General features: G+C 42.7%; 1 protein-coding gene across 1 annotated transcript in view; it reads left to right on the top strand.

Moving 5' to 3' along the window:
- Window positions 1-19731, top strand: part of NEDD9 (neural precursor cell expressed, developmentally down-regulated 9) — a 144328-nt gene that overhangs the window by 19983 nt on the left and 104614 nt on the right. Inside the window, exon 2 of the mRNA XM_090039200.1 lies at window positions 18153-18353. Coding sequence (XP_089895326.1) covers window positions 18351-18353 — 3 coding nt within the window. The 5' untranslated portion in view covers window positions 18153-18350. The remainder of the gene's footprint in view (window positions 1-18152; window positions 18354-19731) is intronic.

The raw sequence follows: 19731 nt of genomic DNA, 5'->3' as shown, positions 1-19731 counted from the left end.
CATTAGCACACACCAGTCAAAATCCCTAGCTTTAGCTTCAGCCAACAGCCAATGCCTCTGAGGGAGGCTTAAAACCACCCTGATATGTAACAGAAAGGTGGTGGCAGGGGCAGTCAGCAAAGACTAGAAGCATGAGAAATATCCATAGCAGAACATAGGCATAACTATACCTAGATCATCCCTGATCAGTGGCTGTCCAGTGTTCAATGATGGAGAGTCCACAATCTCCCTAGACAGTCTATTCCACCAAATCTCGAGTCTAACTGCGAAGAAGCTTATCCTGACATTCAATCTAAACTTGCTTAGCTGCAACTTCAAGTCATTAGTCCAAATCCTCCTCTCTGCAGCCAGGGAGAAAAGGGGCTTTTCCTCTTCATAGCAACCTTTCAAGTTTTTGAAGACTGTTATCTTGTCCCCTCTTAAGCACCTTTTCAGAAAGCTGAGTATGCCTACCTCCTTCAGCCACTCCCTGTAGGACTTGCTTTGCAAGCCCTTGACCATCTTTGTTGCCCGCCTCTGGACTCTCTCTAACTTTTCCACCACCTTTTTAAAATGTGGAGCCCAGAACTGTACACAGGACTCCAGATGAGGCCTAACCAGGCCCAAGTAGAGAGGCACTATTCACCTCCCATATTTTGCAACTAATTCTTCTATTGATGCATCCTAAAACTGCATTCGCCTTTTGTGCAGCTGCAGACTCGTATTGAATCTGTGGTCTATCACGACTCCCAAATCCTTTTCCACAGTGATGCTATCCAGCCAGGTGTCATCCATTTTATATTTCTGTTTTTACTTATTCTTCCTGAGGTGTACAGGTTGGTCTAAGGACATAGGCAGACAATGTTCTTTGGTAAATATCATATCTTTTATTAAATCAACTCAAATAGTTGGAAATATTCTTCTTTGCAAGCTTTCAGGTACAAATACCCTTCATCAGGCTGAAGAAGCATCTGCAGTTGGTCTGTGCTCTCTTCCTGGATGGAATAAATAGCACCTTGCATTTGTCTACACTGAATTCCATCCTATTAGCTCCAGTCCAGCTTTCCAATCTGTCAAGATCCTTTTGAATTGCACTTGCATCCTCCAACATGTTTATAAACCTTTCCAGTTTTGTGTCATCCACAAACTTGCTCAAGGAGCTTTCTATGCCAGCATACAAAACATTAATAAATGCATTGAACAACATCCAGGACAGACCCCAGGGGACTCCACTTGAAACTTCCTGTCTTTCTGACATGGATCTGTTAATAATTACCCTTTGCTTGTGGCTATTGATCCAGTCATCTATCTACCTTGTAGTTTTGTCCAGCCCACATTTCTCCAAATTGTTTATGGGAAGGTCATGTGGGACCCTGTCAGAAGCCTTGCTGAAGTCCAGGTACAGTATATCCACAGCATTGCCTTCATCCACCCAAGTAGTTACTTTGTCAAAAAAGGAGATCAAGTTTATTTGACATGATTTTTCATAAATCCATACTGGCTGCTTGTGATTAGCCTTTCCATTCCAGGTGCTTGCAAATGGCCTTCCTTGGGATATGCTCCAATACCTACCCAGGTATTCAGGTGAGGCTGACTGGTCCATAGTTCCCTAGGTCCTTCTTTTTGCCTTTTTTAAAAGAGGGGCACTACACTGGTCCTTTTCTAGTCCTCTGGTACCTGGCTTGTCTTCATGAAGATCATTGCCAAGGGCTCCAAGATGTCTTCTTTCAGGACCCTGTGGTGACACTCATCTGGACCTACTCACTTGAATTCATTCAGACCCAGCTAAAGCTCTCTGACTATCTCTTTTATTATCTCATCCCTCAGCTTGCCCCCTTCCATATCCAGGTAATCCTTATTAGGTGCCTGGCTGCAGCTTAATTTTTTTGTGCAGACTGAAGCTAAGTACCTGTTGAGTAGCTCTACCACCTTTGCATCTTGTTAAGAGCTCCCCAAGCTAGCTAACAGCAGACCCAGAGCTGACCGAAAGGGGGGTCCCCCCATGGCTGATTGCTGACGGGGCAGAGGGATCCCTCCAAGGCCAACTGCCAAGCCAGCAGCAAAACTGTAAGTTCTGGTTTTGTAGATGGTGCTTCCAGAGCGTGCATGGCCAATCTCAGGGGGTGCACATACACCTACGTGCACCCCCTCTGGATCACCAATAGTCTGTCTTCCCATAGCACCATGCCTATTAACTCCTTGGGTCAAAAGAAATCTGCCTTTTTGTAATCTGCTAATTTGCCCACCAGGTTTCCTTTTGGATGCTCTTCTGGTGATAATTTTCCCCTGTCTCAGGCATCTGAGCAACAAGTCACTGTGGCCAATGTCTATTCCAGCTGTGCCCCATGTTCAGGAGCAAGGCCATGAAGCACACCCTTTCTAATTGCTCTAAGCCTGCATGTGCCTAATTCATGAGGTATTATAGCCAGTCATGAATAGTACTGAGCAATAAGATATGCCCAAGACAAAAAGCTTAATAGTGATGCTGGGCACACAGCCTGTTATGTTGCCTCATTTTGAGGAGTCCTCACCTGGGGGAATGGGCAACGGGTGTTTCATAATGGCACTCCTGGCTTTAGCAACAAAGGAATGTGGACCAGACCAAGTTTGGTTGGCTCCCAAGATCCAGGTCTGCAAAGATGCAGCAGTCCAACCTGGCATCATCTTTTTGCTGATGTTAATGCTCAGGAAAGTGGCAAAAAGTTAGGGACTTACCAGTTTCCAGGATTTAAAAAGGAGTCACCAGGCAGACTGTGATGTGAAAGGGTTGGGCTTCTGGAGTTAGGAGATGGAGCCCAAATTAGAACCTTGCAGTGAGTCCTGCCTCCTCTCAGCTTCTTCCTAGTCAGAAATATCTTTCCTATCCCTCCCCTTGTCCTGATGTTTCCCAACCTTAACAAGCGAACTGGAAACAAGCAGGAAGGTGGTAGCGTTTCATTGACAATAAGCCTCTCCCAAGCAACAGTGGATTGGATTCTCCCAGCAAAACCAGTGTACAGTCTCATGTAGTTCCTACTTTGCTCATCTTGATTCAGGATGCCCAGACAGAATCTTTAGATTAATACACAGGAACTTAGGAGCTGCAACATTCAAGAAGGCAGCTTTTCTTAACACAAAACTGAAAGCAGTGCCTTTTGCCTCTGGTCTGGGCTGCATGTAAGTTGGTAAGCTTTGCTTACAAAATGTATGCAACAGAAAAGGACATTTCTTCAGCCCTGTTGAGAAACTTCCTCCCAACCTACACAGCAATACCTAGCAAACAGCTCCCTTCAGAGAAAAAGAATCAAATTCCAAGCCAAATTTTCCTCCTGATCCCCTTGGAGTAACTTGAGTAATTCTTTTCATGGCAGTGCATTTAGACCAGTGTACATCAAATAACGTAATTGGCCTGTTGATTGCTTTCTTTTAAAAATATTTTAATTGAATTCCTCTGAAAGCTGACTGCAGATTAAGTACTGAGCAGGTTTATTCCCTTCCCCCAACTATTTTTGCCAGGACATCTCAATGATATTTATAGTTGTTCTAAAAGAAAAGAAATCTTGACATTTTGTATTTTTAAATGTCTTCTTCCTGTATGGGGAATGTTCTTGCCACTGAAATGTTGTATTTTTGCCTCAGAACCCATCCTGCTACACCACCATACCTGTGCTTATAGATATACTTTGAACTGCATTTTACTACATAGATGGTCACTTTATCACAGGATTTTGTGCATGAATACAAATATTTTTTTCTTGAGAAATGCTCTCTCTTGTGCACTAAGTATCATGATGGACCTATCTGCAATATGTTGCAGAAACCAAGCAGGAAAGGGGCTCAAAACAGGAATAGTTGGAGTCATTCAAAAATGGTTTAATAGGAATACAGTACAGGAAGGGACCTCTTAAGCCACCAAGTCCAGTCTCCTGCATTTGCAAGCTTATGTTTAACACATGGAAGCTCCAAAATTGCCACTTTAAACCCTCATCTACACATACAAGGAATAATACCTGAGACATCAAAAATGTCTTCTAAAATTCCATAGGTAAAGGCAGGGGAGATGATGGCATTATCAATGCTGTGCCATGCAGTGACAGGGAAATAGTTGTTTTTGCTCACATTTCTTTCCCTTTGCTATTCTCTCTCCCAAGGCTTACTTTTATTGCCCAAATTGTGTTGCTGGACTCAGTAGTAGAGTTGAGCAGGAAACTGTCTTCCCATTGCAAGAAAATACAGATTTAAAAAATATGTCCCCATCCTAAGGACAAAAAGTGAGAATTTTCAAAAATGTTCATGAACTGACAAACCAACAGCTTCATCATCTGAACTGACCGCCACTGCAGACGCAGGAATGAAGTAATCCCCTCCCCCCCAGTGTATCTATGGTTAGGAAAGAAAGCTCTGATGTTACTAATAAAGAAGACTTGTGACAATACTTCCTTGCCTAAAGAACGCTTAACATTGCTGGTATTATGGGCTCATGGTAGATAACGAACTAAAGGAGAACTGTGAGGACTGTTTCTCAGTTTGACTAACACAAGCTACATACTGTACAGCATTTTATCAGAGGCAACAGAAGAGCTGAAATTCTAAGAGTCAACTTTTTGCATGACTTGACTTTCATACCGGGGCGATGGGTAGGGGGTGCACGCAGGTGCACGTGCACCCCCTGAGTATGGCGGTGCATCCCCTACAAAAAGGCGCCACAGACACTGTCAGCGGCACCTGCAGGCGATCACCGCTCACCACCCTGCTGCTGACACTGCCAGCGGCATCTGCGGGCAGTCCGCAATTGCTGCTGGCCACCACTGACACTACTGGCGGCATCTGTGGGTAGCTGCTGACCTCTGGTTGGTGCTTGCCCCCTCCCTTGTCCAAGGATCTAAGCTCACCATGGAAGAAGGGGTGCAACATTGTCAAGAGCCTCCTGGAAGAAATTCAAGGGCTGAGTGATTCCTGGCCGAGTCTTCTCACAGAAGCTAAGGTCATCACTGAGGGGCTATGTATCACCAAATTCAAGAGATCACACAAAAGAATCCAAAGAACAAAGCGTTTCCATGATGAGCCAGCCAATACAGAACACACAATCTCTTCCCCTGAAGATAAATTCAGGGCTGAAGTGTTCATCACAGCCATAGATATGCTACTTTCAGATCTCCAAAACCTAGCTGGGACTGTGGGGAAACTCTTAAGTTTGTTCTCACCCATACTTGACCCACCAGCTGTTGCAGAGAATGAAGAAATTGCAAAGTTTGGGAGTCCCTGTCCAACACATACCCACGAGATGTGAACAAGGATGAGTTGCAAGAAGAACGTTGCCCATTTTACAAAATCAGGAAAGACTCAAATTTGTGCATCTCTGGAGGAGCCATAGGCACTGCACTTGAGCTTCTCAACCAGATTTATGGCAAAGGTATAAAATCTGTATTCCCTCAGATATGCATTTGCTTGAGAATGCTCATTGCCTTGCCAGTCTCTGTTGCACCTGGGGAACACACTTTTAGTAAGCTTAAGATTATTAAGAACTACTTGTGGTCAGCAATCAGGGAAGATAGGCTAAACCATTTGATCATGCTCTCAGTGGAGAATGCACTTGCAAAGCAAATAATTATGGTGATGTAAATTGATGACTTTGCATCCATACCCATGAAGGTGAGAAAGAAACACTTTACTTAATTTCCTCTTCTCATTTTGTTCTTAAGTTCCTAACTCTGTAGTATAAGTTTAATAAATGTTTCACTTGCAAACTGTTAATGTAATTTTGCTTTAGTAACCTGTCTCCAAGATAAATTCTCTCTGCCTAGCCCTCCTTGCCACGGAAACAGGCAGGGAAGTTCTCTTGTGTTCCCACTTTCTAGAGCAAGGGAAGAAGGAGCCGCATGTGAGAATTCTCACATGTGATGTGTGCGTGCAAAAATTCTTGCACATGGTCCCCTGGCTTTGTACACACACACGGGTCCTTGTAGGGGGCAGTGGTGTGGCCCCCAACATCACACCTGTCCCAGGCCCCATAAACCCTCTGGGCAACACTGCATACAGTGGGAGTAGAAGAAGCTACAAGGATTTGGAAGAGGTTCAAATTTGATGTTTTAGATGCGTTTTCTTTTCCTATTGATTACTTGTAAAAGCTGTCACATAACTTAGATGTTTATCTTTAAATATTCAGGGTGGATTCCCAGCTGGTGATAAGCAGCATGGTGCCACTTTTCCTTTACTATTTAAATCTGACCTTGTAAAAATAAAATATGGCTCATTTACTGCATCTTGCTGTTAGTGAATACAGACCACACTATTTCCTGAGCAAGGTAGCCTCGAAAGAACTCTCATTTGAGGATGGAAATCACTAATCATAACACTCCATACTGGCTTAGCTCCTCTTTTTCTTCTTATCGATGTGTTTATTCAGTGAACAGCTGACTGCTCTGTGTTCTGAGAGACTGAGTTTCTTTAACAAACTCCAGTTTGAAAATAAACACACCAGTTTGTAGCAAGTTGCAGCAAGGGAAGTTTAGGTTACATATTAGGAAGAATTTTCTTACTACAAGGGCAGTAAAACACTGGAACAGGTTACCCAGAGAGGTGGTGGAAGCTCCATCCTTGGGGGTTTTCAAAACACCACTAGACAAAGCTTTGGCTGGGATGATCTAGTTGAGGCTGGTCCCGCTTTGAGCAGGGGGTGGGACACTAGATGATCTCCTGAGGTCCCTTCCAACCCTAACTTTCTATGATTCGATGAAAGAGATTCTAGTGAGAGAGAAATTTATCCAGGTATACACATCTATACTAGTGCCTTGCAAATAACTCTTGCTACCATAAGGCAGGTCCAGGTTTGTCAGTCAGCCCCTGCACCAGAAGACTGTGACAGAGATATGTTTCTGTCAATTCTGTTTCCTTTCTTTGTGTCACCATAATCTCCAGGTGGCAAAAATGTTGCCAGAATGACTCCCTACTTCTCCCTCACATGGTGCACAGTGCTTGGCCAATAATCCCCAGCTACCAGGATGGCTCCTTGGGACTGCAGTCAACTGATGAAACTAGAGTAGCTGTGAAGCTCCTCTCATTTATGCTGGATGGCCCAGGATCAGAGGGGCATAAAAGTGGTTTAACATAGGATTGTCAGACTCACCTCCTGGCTTGGGCTGGATCCAGACTGCAGGGCTCCTTGAAAGCTGGACCCAGCTCAGGTTATGGTGTGGCTTTGGCAGTGGCAGCAGCTCCAGTTCCAGCCCAGTGGAGATGGCGGTGATGGCAGCTCTAGCTCCTACCTGGTGCACATGTCAGCTCCACTTCCTGCTGCACGCTATGAGCCCTATGCTGGAGCTGGAGCTGCTGCCAGTGACATGTCTTGTGCTATGGCAGTAACTCTGGCTCTGGCATGGAGCACACAATAGTGACCGCTCTAGTTCCAGCTTTGGGTCTGGCTCCAGCATGGGGCATGCAGCAGTGGTGCCTGAGGAGTTAGGGCTGTGGCAGTGGTGACAGGCAAAGTGGCTAGAGGGTGACTGGGGCCTTGTCAGCCCTTGCTTACCTTCCTGCTGCTGATCATCATGTCTACTGGGGCCCAAGGTCCATAATTTACAGTGTCCTGAGCAGGCTAGATACAGCATCTCTGTTAACCAGATCTGGACTGTGGGCTGTACGTTTGATACTTCTGGTTTGAAACAACTCAAGCTCTGGGGTTTAACATACCAATTTGAGCACAGTTTTGAATGAGCAAGTTGTAAAGTGGCAAAAACTTCAATCTGCTTCAGCAAGGGCTGAGGACAACTTCCCACTTCACAGGACAAACCCCTGAAGACCAAACTCTGCTTTTGGGTCCATTTACACCAATACATACTTAGAGCAACTCTACCGATTTTCAGCAAGGTGGCATTAGTTTGGAATATTGAACTATCTGACATTCCAGATTCGTACTGGCTTAAATCAAATCCTTCGCTTAAAAAAATCCTTCGCTTACTTAGCTGATATCTCACTGCTGAACAAAATGCCAGTGCCAAAAACATCAAGCGCCTATTGAGTACAGATCAAAAGTAATTATTAGTTCAAGTGCAGTGTGGCCCAAGATTGCTTTGGCAATTGGTTCCTATTGAATCTCATGGCAGTGTTGACTTCTGTAGTGCCACTGCTGACGCATGAGAGTGAAAAGTTGCTTTCATACGTGAGAAAATGGCATGTACCGTAAAGCAATTCAATGGTGTTATACCAATGTTTAACTTAATGTTTTATTATAGTGTGACTAGCCTAACACTTAGCAGATTCAGTTTGCCTTCTGCTGTGTGTTCAACGCATTTTCGCAGACTGGCCTCCCTATCTTTAACATGAGGTCATTTTCATTCTGAGCCATGGAATTCTACAGAGAGTCTCTCATATACAGCAGGGCTCCAACGGACTTAGATGTTGAAACAAACAAGTGTTTTTCATTATTGTCAGGCTTCAAGGAAGCTAGACTCCAACATTTTTACATATGTACTGTTGTTTTCCTGGTCCAAAGACCTGCTGAACTTTATAACAAGCCTTTGCTGCCAGGAGCCAATAACTGGTTTGTCCATCTTGTTTTTAGCTAACAAAAAGTGATGGCTGGGCTTAAATGACCACTTAACTGGAGTGTTAATGAACTGTTTATCTAGGGATGTAATGCTGTGGAACAAAACCAGAGCGAAGGTAACAGGAATAATTTAGTTAGCAGGTTCCAAACAGTGCTTTCTGATTATCTTTGAACACTAAAAGCCATTTGAGGTTTTTTTTTAGCAGCAAGTTTTCAACTATGTAACTGAATCAAGAGACGTGTAAGTAATCAGGACATTATAGAAGAAAAAAGAATGAGCTCTTGGTCTTGAAACAAAAATAGATTGATCTTGCAGCATGAAACTGTGTTCAAACTATGCTTCAAATGCCATATGAACACCCCATTATTATGAAGTGGTAGGGGACTTATTATTAGGCTATATCAAATGGCACTTCACTGAATGGGTGATAAGTAGCACATTCCTTTTGATCTATATATAGCCAAAATCAGACCTTTATAAGCAAAAAAATTCTTTTTAATATGGGATTTTTTATTATAATACATTTTTAGATACATGTGTACTCTCACATTTTAATATCAAGCATTATACCCACAATGTTCCATCATTCTTTCCAGACACCTCAAACCTCATTGTTATTTTCTCATCTTTTGTGGAACTTATCCCAAACAGACTATTGTCATATGGATACATGCAGGTAACTCCCACAAATATAGCAGCTGCTTTAAAAGGACAATAATTCTGTAAAACTTGAAAAGTAATTCAAGATTATGAAAAGCTTTTAGAACAACTGGGGGGGAGGATCAATGTACCTTATGAGTCTCACAGCGCAAGAACAGAGAGTAAGTAGCATAATCTCTATACAGTTTAAAAATAGCCACTTCACTAAAATATGTATTTCTAAAGGACTGATACCTTTGGCAGACACACCAGTCAGCTTTTCTTTGCAGAAATTTAAAGCTGATAAATGGGTGCACAGTTAGCTAGATTTAGAAAAAGCGCTGTCAACTAAATGCAATTTTAGCCTCTTAACTCTTGTGCTCAGATCCTGAAAAGCCCTAGTCAAATGATGCTTCAATCTAGAAGGGCCTAAAATCCCTACACATCTGAGCTTCTGCTGCTAAAGTTTCCCAAGTGGCTAAATAGTGGCTTTTGGGGATACCTAACTCTTGACAGTGCTGAACAGCTCAGCAGCCACCTCCTGCCGAAATGCTGATGGCCATAAACTAGGCTAGAGACCAATGAGCATGCACTCTCTCTTTCTCCCTCTGTCTCACACACACACTTTAATTATTCATGCATAGTAGAACAGCTTCAATGGAAAAATTTAGGACCTCCCCCCCAGAGGGTTTGAATCCCCTCATAAAAATGAGGAAATTTAACAAAGGTCTCCCACATCCCAAGAAAGGGCTCCAACTATTATTCAGTAACTGGGAGAAGCAAGCACCAACTCCTCCTTTGATGGGTGACAAAACGCTGAGTGAAACACTCCACCCCAGGATAAGGTTCTGGATATCAAATAGAGGAAGTCATAGTTTCATAGTTGTTAGGGTCGGAAGGAACCTCAATAGATCATCGAGTCCGCCCCCCTGCTCCCGGCAGGAAAGAGCGCTGGGGTCATATGACCCCAGTCATCTCCCACCGGCCAACAGTTACCTACTGAAGCCTCTGCAGGGGGTGGGCTTTAAACCTCATTGCTATCCTCCATGCCGTGATTATTGGGTTCAATAAACACAGGAACAGCTGAATGAGAAGAACTAAACATTAAACTTTAATTGTGGAGCAGTAGGAAACTTCTGCAGACTTTTTGTCTCTCTCTAACTCCCCTTAGTGACCATGTCCCAATTCCCAACTTCTGTAGTCTGCTAAGTAAGTTACGCAGCTCCCCACTCAGAACTACTTTTTTTCGTGTCTGCCTCTCTTAGTTCTCTTTTGTAGATCTCTTTCCCTAAGTCTCCCCATGCACCAGTAGGACTGTGGATGGCATAGGGCAGCAAAACACAGTGGTAGCCTTGTGGTAGCCTTGTGGGCCTACCCTTATGTTCCTACCCTACACAAAACCTCTTAGACAACACCATGGCACTCATGTCAGTACCCTGCAACCTTAAATATCATTTTTCTTCCACTGCTGCATCCCAATAACCTTCACCATTATAGATTAGATTAGTTGGAATCTCACTTCCATAAATAAATGCACACATACATACATAAATATTGGTACAAATAGTTTCAAGGGAGTAACCACAAAAATACCACTAGTAACAAAGCGATTCCTCTCTTATACCTGAGTTAATCAGAGCCCATACTCCAGCTTTGCTCGTTTTGGTTATGGATTTAAATAGAGTTTTGCCTTAGTCCTGGTTTATGATAAGCTCATGGTGATAAGCTCATAAGATCAAGCAAATATCTCTTCAGTTGTACAAAGAGGATTTAAGCAGGCAGCAGAAAAATACCCAAAGTCTAGCTGGCTTCAAATCATTTACTCCCTCCTATGGTGCTAGGAATGAAAGAAAATAGAGGGAAGGGTACTAGAGAAGGAATGAGTAGAGCTGTAATATGAAACACTTTAGTGACCCTAGGCCACAGATCTTTAAGGGAGTATGACAGCATATAGATGGATCTAAGTTAGTGCAGACAGAGTTTAAGTCGTATGCCTATCCGTCTCACTTCTGAATATGTGACACCACACCAAGGGGAGGCCTTTGAAGATTAAGGAAGTCCATGCGATTGAGTATACCACTCTTAGGACTGCTCTCTTTAAAAAAAGGGAAAAGTTGTAGTTTTTGTTTCAGGGTAACTAATGCGTACGAGTTTCATACATGCTGAACACCAGCCACTTAAATTTTACCATAAGGTAAAATTGGTAAGGTCAGAACAGTACGCTATGCTGCCGCCTCTACTTTAAGATGATGTGCTCTAGTAAAGTGCTTGCCTTCACTATGTTTCAACCTAAGGAAAACTCATTTATGTTCATTTTTCCAAGTAAAAACAGACACTTTTTTTTTTCAAGGAATGAAAACAAAGCCAGGCAATGCTTCCTACTCAAAATGCAAGGGCAGACTTTTCTATTGGTTTTGATGCAGTATATGACAATAGTAATATTGTTATATTGGCTGTGATTTCTGGTTGCATTTGCATCAGAACTGGGTGTTAATGCTCATCACATCCTTAAGCAAGTGAGCTAGCTACAAGCTGCAACATATGCCCAATCCTCTACCTTCAACCAACCAACCGTATACACTATTTAAATAATTTTCTTGACAAGACCGTAGGAGCTCCCATGACTGCACTGTGGTTCCAAATAATGTTTACTGCTCATTTACTACCCAGAACCAAACTGGCATCTTGCTATATTGAACTTGCAAGACACCGATTTCAGAAGGTGACTGGTTGATGTTTGGAACTGCAACTCAGTGTGTGAAAGGAGTGGCTTTTCAAGGCAGCATCAGGAGGCAGCAGCTACAGGGGGTATTTCACCTCTCATGCTCTAGTTTGTCACCATGACTAATTCTTCTGTTCCTAAATTAGGACATGGGGATTCCTGCTGATTAGGGCACATCCATTTGGACAACCTGGACTTAATTTGCCTCAAGCTTTTAACTCCCCAGATTATTTTGTTTTTATATTAACCATCATCTGTTTTGTCTGCTCTTCATTAGGTTCTTTATTACCTCCTGTTTCTTATGACCTACCTCCCCCTACTCTGCTAGGCATTTAGGGACTCAGTGGGTGGCAAACCCAATGCTTTGTGGATGGGTAAGGATGAATTTATATGTCTGTAAATGCAGCTACACATAGGAGCCAAATAACAAGCAGACCACCAAGATCCAATTTATTTAAGGAGGGAATAAGCAGCCTTCTAGTTGAAACTATTTAACTTTTCAATTCAAAATTGACTTAGAGAAAAAAAAGGGAGAGGAGCCTCACTTGAGACTCAGCATGTAAGTTGATAGAGACAATGTTCATTTATTGGCTCACTATTTCTTTGGCAATTTTAGAGTAGAGACAGACCTGAACTAAACCTCAAATCTTTAGCTGTGGGAGTATATAGGCCTTAACTTTGTGGCTCACACAGCTTTGGTGATTACACACATTCCTGTTATGTGACAGGTCAAATGGACTGCTGTGCTTTCCCACATTTCAACTGAATGTACCTTTCCTGGACACTAGACTTGTGTTTCTTAGTGGTGAGGCCCACAATTCTCTCATGGAGCTGATTCCATTGAAAACTGTGAAGCAGACCTATTTAGAAAATAGCTGCTATGCTTGCTGTGCTAATTATCTGTTCATACCTGCTTCGTGAAAGGTGCGTAGTGTGCTACAGAACCTCCAACATCAGAACTAAATGTCTTGTACTAATTGTGCACATACTGCTTGCTGTCTTTTGTGTGTGAATCAGACTAGTCATCATAGGAAATCAGCACAGAATTAGATACCAGGTACTTTCTCTTCCCTGAATAGCTGCAAATTCACCTTGTGAAACTACATTTTGTGATGCTGAGCTGATTACAGCTTCTGCCTTCAGGCACACCTTATGGAGCAAGGGTTTCATATCAGGTCATTCTCTTTCACCTCTCTGGAAAACTGACACATCATACTTCCTTCCTAATGCAATTCTCTCCCTCTAGGTAGAGTACAGTTTGCATTATGAGAGATACACATGAAGAAGCAGCTTAGGCTAGTGAACAAAACCCTCGATGAAAAAAACAGAAAAAAAGAAAGACATATTAAAAGAAAGTTAAAAGAAACAAAATCGAATACTCCCAAGTTAGGGAACGTGTAGCAGGCCCCAGTGGTTCTGGCTTTGTCTGTTGCCCCCTGGTAGTCAGCCCTGGCCTGCTTGTCCTTCTGACTGCCTGGTGACTAAAGGTTCCCACCTGCCACAATTTGATATTACTAACTGAAGTAGGAGTAAGCTTCCAATTCGTTCTGGTGGTAGCCTTTGGTGCTGTGCTCTCACTGTTAATACTGTTAGTAGGACTACCCCAGCTCAGGCTCCTGCAGTGCAGCAGTATTAGTGGACCCTACTATATCCACTACCAGCTTATCAGCACCATCAACTCTTATCAGAACAATCAGCTTCTCAAGCTCATCAGTCTAGGTCAAGTCTCGCTCTCTCTCTCTCTCTCAGGCTCACCAATCATTCCAACAGGGATGGTACCTCCACAAATCAATACTCAAAGTTTGAGCACCCTCAGAGGCCTTCCAACTTGTCTTCTAGCCATGGCAAGGTTCCTGCAGCCAGGAGTTCCCTCCTTACCGACATAACCAAAACCACAAATGCAATCAGTTCCAGCTGGGGTGCCTTTCCCCCAGTCCTCTCCAGTCTCCTACTTAGTTCTCCTGGCTTCTCCCAGCTTTGGCCCCCCTGGGCCTACTCACAGTTATTAGTCTCCCATACAGCTCCTATTGCTCTATGCAAGAAGCTCCTGCCCCTAGTACTGGGAGGGTCTCACTGTCCTACTCTGCTCAGGAGCTGGGCTTACAGGGCATTTTTACATGTGCTCTGGGACGTGGTACTGGGCACTTCAATTAGCAAGGTGTGCTAATTAAAAGTGCTCAAATTTAATCCCTCTCTTGCTAGGATCCTATGACCCCAGCTGACTTCCTGCCCTTCGGGTGGGGGACTGGACTTGATGATCTTCCGAGGTCTCTTCCAGCCCTAATGTCTATGAAATCTATGATATCATGGGTATCAGCATCCCTGTGCTGAAAAAATGGTGGTGGGGCACTTTGAACTAAAGCTTATCAAACATGCTTTATGTGCCGCACCGCCATTTTTTCAGCACAAGAACACTGATACGTGTGACGTGGAAGGCTGCTGGTGGGCATCAATTTCCATGCTCCGTGCTGGATTTCTATAGAAAGAAATGCTGGTTGCATGATCAGAGACACTGATTACTATTCAAGGAATTGGGATTAAAATATTACAAGAAGGAAAATATTGTAATATGAAATTAAACATTTGCAATGATTTGGGGTACATAAAATGCTCAAAATATTTTTTCATTTGGTTTTGACAAGAGAACTGTTTTTTTTCACATCAGGTTAATCTGAAACAATGTTTTTCTAATTTTCCAGAATAAATTAGCAAATAAATAAAAACCAGTTATTCGCATAGTTCTACTGTTGAGAACTCTATGAAGATCAGGCCACAGGTCTTTAAAATATGGCACTGAAAATTAATAAACACCAAATGATAATTTTATCCTTCATCCCTCTCTGCCTTACTGCCCCATAAAATCTTATACTTTTATATTCAGTGCAGGGGATTGGATGGTATGTGTTAAATACCACACTGAATGAAGAGGATAAAAATATTCAGTAACTACCGAGTCACTGAAGGAGCTGAAAGAAAACAGCATGTGATTATGGAATTACACACTGTATCATAATACATGTGCAAAAGGGGTCAGCTAAAGGTTGCCAGGGCAACCTTAATTCTGACATTTCCTAGTTTAAAAACAATCATGTTAAAAGCACATTGCAAAAGGAAGTAATAATTTTCTTTTAATGTGATGGGGGTTATTTTAAATAGATTTTTTTTGTATGAATCAAAATGAAAAACAGAAGCAACATGGGTCATCAGCCAGGTTCAGACTTCTTCATCCACAGAACAGGCCTCCACCATCGGAGCTAATGAAATAACTAGTAGCAATGTTAGGCTATTAACCTCTACAGAGACCAGACACCGGAAGGAGATGACACACAGTTTGCCTATGGGGTTTTGTAGCTCTTTGCTGAGAAACAAGAAATATACAGTCTTGGGTTCAATTCCAGGCTCTGGAAGAGAATGTTCTCTAGGCCACACCAGAAGATAGGTTGCAGATACACGTGGATCTGGACAGGCTCGAGGGTTGGGCAGACTGAAACCAGATGAAGTTTCACACTTCCAAGCGTAAGGTGCTCCATCTGGGGGCAAATAACCCTCAACATACATACAGACTCAGAGGTGACAGCATGACTTGCACCACAGCTGAAAGGGACCTACAGGTAATGATTGACCATCGCATGAACATGAGCCATCAGCACAATGCGGTGGCCAGCGGGGCAAACAACACACTGGCATGCATCAACTGATGCATCTCATGTAAAACTAAAGAAGTGATACTCCCACTGTACTCAGCACTGGTGAGACCACAGTTGGAGTAGTGTGTCCAGTTCTGGGTGCTGCACTTCAATAAGGATGTGGAAAAACTTGAGAGGGTCCAGAAAAGATCCACCCATATGATCAGGGACTTGCAAGGCAAGCCATACAAGGAAAGGCTGAGGGACCTGGGCCTCTTTAGCCTAAAGAAGAGAAGATTGAGAGGGGACTTGATAGTGGCTTACCGCTATATCAGAGGAGTGTATCAGGAGCTCAGTGAACAACTGTTCACTAGGGCACCCCTGGGGAAGACCAGGACCAATGGATATAAACTCCTGGAAGACCGCTTCAGGCTTAATACCAGGAAAAACTCCTTCACAGCCAGGGTGTCCACACTGTGGAATAAACCCCCTCTAGAGATGGTGCAGTCATCTACCCTGGAGGTTTTCAAGAGGAAATTGGACAGTCACTTCACTGGGGTCACTTGATCCCAGTTGTCTTCCTGCTTAGAGTGGCGGTGCTGGACCCGATGAGCTGCGAGGTCCCTTCCGGCCCCTAATGATCTAGGAATCTATGAAAATCTCGTGTATCTCTACACCCTGTTTCCAGCCTGTCTGTATATCTGTCTCCCTCCAGCTACGCCAATCCTCCAAACCCTGCAGCTTCTATCTTTGCTTCTCTTCTGTATCCAACTCAGGAGAATGATGTAGCTTTGATGATGTTTTGGGCGAGCTCCTGCAAAAGATGAGGGGCCGAATGATAGAAAAGTGCTTGTTTGAAAATCTAATCTGTGAGCAACAGAGGCAGGCACATTAGTCCAGAAGCAGGGATCAGTCTTGCAATGGCAATTAAGAGATGACAAACTGCCTTCTAACACAGCAGCTATAAGAAAAGTTTCACATAGGCAAAATAACTCATTTCTTCCTCATTTCGGTGTCAAAGACTTGCACAGAAATTCTCCTGAAAAAACTTCCCCCAAAAGCAGTAGGAGCCTGAGGGAGAGGTGGGGGATAAGAAATTCCAGCCCAAATGGTTACAAAGTTGGCAAAGTTACAAGCTGCCTTAAACAGGGTCCTACACTGGGAAAGGTGGGATGACCTTAGCACTAGAGTGCTACCAGCCCAACCTGCTATAATTTCTACATAACCCTGTCTTCGCAGGGTAACAGCTCCTTTTGTGCTATGTGGTTCAGCAATGCCAGATTCCATGCACTTTTAGAATAGAAAAACTGTAAATTACCTGAACATCTCCTCAGTCAAGGCTCACCTTAGCAAGCCTGACATCTCATTTCTATTTCATTCTCCAGCCCTTCCCACTGCTGTTCCTCTTTTCCATTTCCAGTAGCAAATGGAATTTGTCTTCTAACCAGTTTCCTCTCCGGTCAGCCACACCTTGCTGTTTGTCTGGCCAGCACACCCATACATGTGGTATCTCAGAAGATAATTTCATAGTACAATAATGCACAGCTTTCTGGAGAACTTTCCTAAAGAGGCACAGTGGTGTAGGTTCTCCTCTGCCGCTGTTCTTAAACAAGTCATTTCACCTTTGTTTTCTCTCCCATTGTTATCTAGTTTGCAGCCACTGTCCATGTAGACTACAACCAAGGCTGTTCTTGCAACTAAAGGCTCAATGCTGCCTGCAAATGTTCATTCACCACAAAGAAAGGCATTTTAGAGGTGGGCAAATGGAATCTGCAGTAGCAACTTTCAAAGTAAACTGGAAAACCCCCTAAAAGAATTAAGTAAATAAAAGATGAATTCAGCATCAATCAACCAATAGTCTGTTTGTATGCAGAAAAAGCATAGAGTGTCCGTTCATTATGCTAGAGAAAAAATGCCTTGTGGGAGATCTGGGAAAGAGTGTGGGAGCATTACAGTAGCACCTTGTTTGCTTTCTGCAGGATTATGAAAGGGGACAAAGTATAGTCGTTTAGGATATAATGGAGCAGTTAGCAATTCCAGCACAACGCTGTACTTCTTTGGGGGAGACTGGCAACGGTTTATGTTTTTCCTTCTTCTTCAAAACACAGCTGAGACATTGGGTTTTTTAAAGTGTTTAACTGGATAACACTCTCCATCGTTTTTTAGATTATAATTTCTTGTGCACTTCTCTCTGGTTATGCAACGAAAAGAGACTACACACTTTCATTTTATTTTGTAGTTCTTCAATCTAGTCCATTTGAATTTGAGCTTTCAAGCCCTAACACAAAGCCAAAATGTTTGGCCTGCAGGCTGTTTCTGGAATATTTCTTAAGGAAAACTCCACTGGACAAGCTTAAATATCAGAATAAAACTGAGTGCAGGTAAATTAGCTTCCTACCCAACAACCTCAGATCTTGAAATGCATAAAGAAGGTTGTGTTAGTGGTTGAAAAGAAAACATACAACACTGGCAAAGCTATTAAACACCTTAAAAAGAAGCAGGGACATTCTCTGAGATTATTCTCATGCATCAGTCAGGGTCTTGCAGGGAATCCCTGTACAGCTGGGAATGTCTGAATTGGCAGGCAGGTAATGTAATGAGAAAAGATTTTTCCTTCTTTGATCAGCTGCATAACTGTATTTTACTGCTCTTTTGTTTCAGAGGGAGAACGTGCTCGTGTCTATGAAGAAATATTTGCATCCAGGAAATTCTGGAAATGAAAAGACCTACAATAAAAAAGAGCAAAAATTAGCAAGTGTACAAAATGGTGCATTTCCTGTAGAGATCATTATCTTCAAGATAAAAAGCCTTTGTTCTTGGATTAACGTATCGTAGGTGGAACGTCAAAAACATTGCATAATGGTAAGTTTCACTTCCATTAAAATTTGAAGTCATTTTAATTCAAGTATAATTGCTTTGCTTTTCTTTAAGCTCAGCAAGGAAGTTCTCTGTTCTGGAACAATGGGAACAGAACACCCACATAGTTTAGAATTCTTACTTATTAGTGTTGACTATAAGCTTATAAGGCTCTTGAGAACCAGTGTGGTGGATAATAGAGCTGAAAAAGCATCACTGCGGATACATCCTTGGTGAATACATTGGCCAGGAAGAATTCTTTGTGCATGCAAAATATTAAACTTGCCCATATAGAAAATTTCTCCACAGATTGGTAAAAATCCCCTTTAGCAAAACCAATTCAAGCATGATAAATGGCATTTTTCAACTCTTTTGTCTGTTAGCCATCTGAACCATCATAACTCTTGAAGGGTGCAAATAACCCATTGCAACTTTTCAGGGAACATTCCAAGTATCAGTAAAGGAACCTTACTGATTTTTATAATTAGAGAACCAGAATACTGTAAAAGCCTGATTACTACAAAGTGCCTATTTGATGCACCCTGAGCAGTAGTATTGTGAGACGAGAAGTAATTCGACCAGTCACCATTCACTTCCTCCAACTTATTTGTATATCTCAATTCCTTTGCAAGTAAAACTGCTGATGCTTTGCTGGAGTTGGGAGTAGGGGCAGCATGGTTGTTCAGCACTGGGATAATGAGGGGTCATTTGATCAGGAGCTGTATCATATGAGTAGGAGTGAGGCTAGAGATTTATTCTGTGGTTCCCTCTGCAATGTGCCTGGCTCAGACAAAATCATTTATGTTTTCCCATTAAAAACTGTTTAATTCATCTATGGCTGAAGAGAGATAACCAAAGCAAGCAGCTGTGTGAAGTAGGAACAATATACAAGGGGCAGGGAGGAAGAACAGAGAAGGTTCCTTGATTGCTTGTGTGTGCATAAGACTGGGGTTGCAAGACTGGACTGGTGTGAAAACAGATGGAGTTAGCCATGTTAGTCTGAAGTCAGGAGGAAGGCAGGGTAGATTTGTACAATTTAGACTAACTACATCAGAGATGCATAAGCTTTTGTAAGCAGTTTACTTCATCAAATGCTATGAAGGGACTACAGGAAGGAGAGACTCTAAACAGAAAGCAGTGATTAGAATATAAAGGATAGGAAAGGGGGAGGAAAAAAGGAGGAGACAGTGCTGACAGAGGCAAGGGGTGGGTAGGAGAGAGAAAAACAAAAGCATTTAACCCACTGAGGGACATAGGGGTTGTAAAAGCTAATCCAGGAAATGGGAAAATGGTGTGAAGATCAAAGATAGAAAGAGGAGCCAGAGGCGATCAAGGCAGCAAGCAAAGACTATAATGAATCTTCTTTGCTTGTTCTGGAGTACAA

Source organism: Crocodylus siamensis, chromosome 3, assembly GCF_052110815.1.
Source record: "Crocodylus siamensis isolate JL-2025a chromosome 3, ASM5211081v1, whole genome shotgun sequence".
In the NCBI taxonomy this organism is placed as follows: Eukaryota; Metazoa; Chordata; order Crocodylia; family Crocodylidae; genus Crocodylus; species Crocodylus siamensis.
Note: the sequence above shows the minus strand (reverse complement) of the source record. Positions and strands in the feature narration are given on the sequence as shown.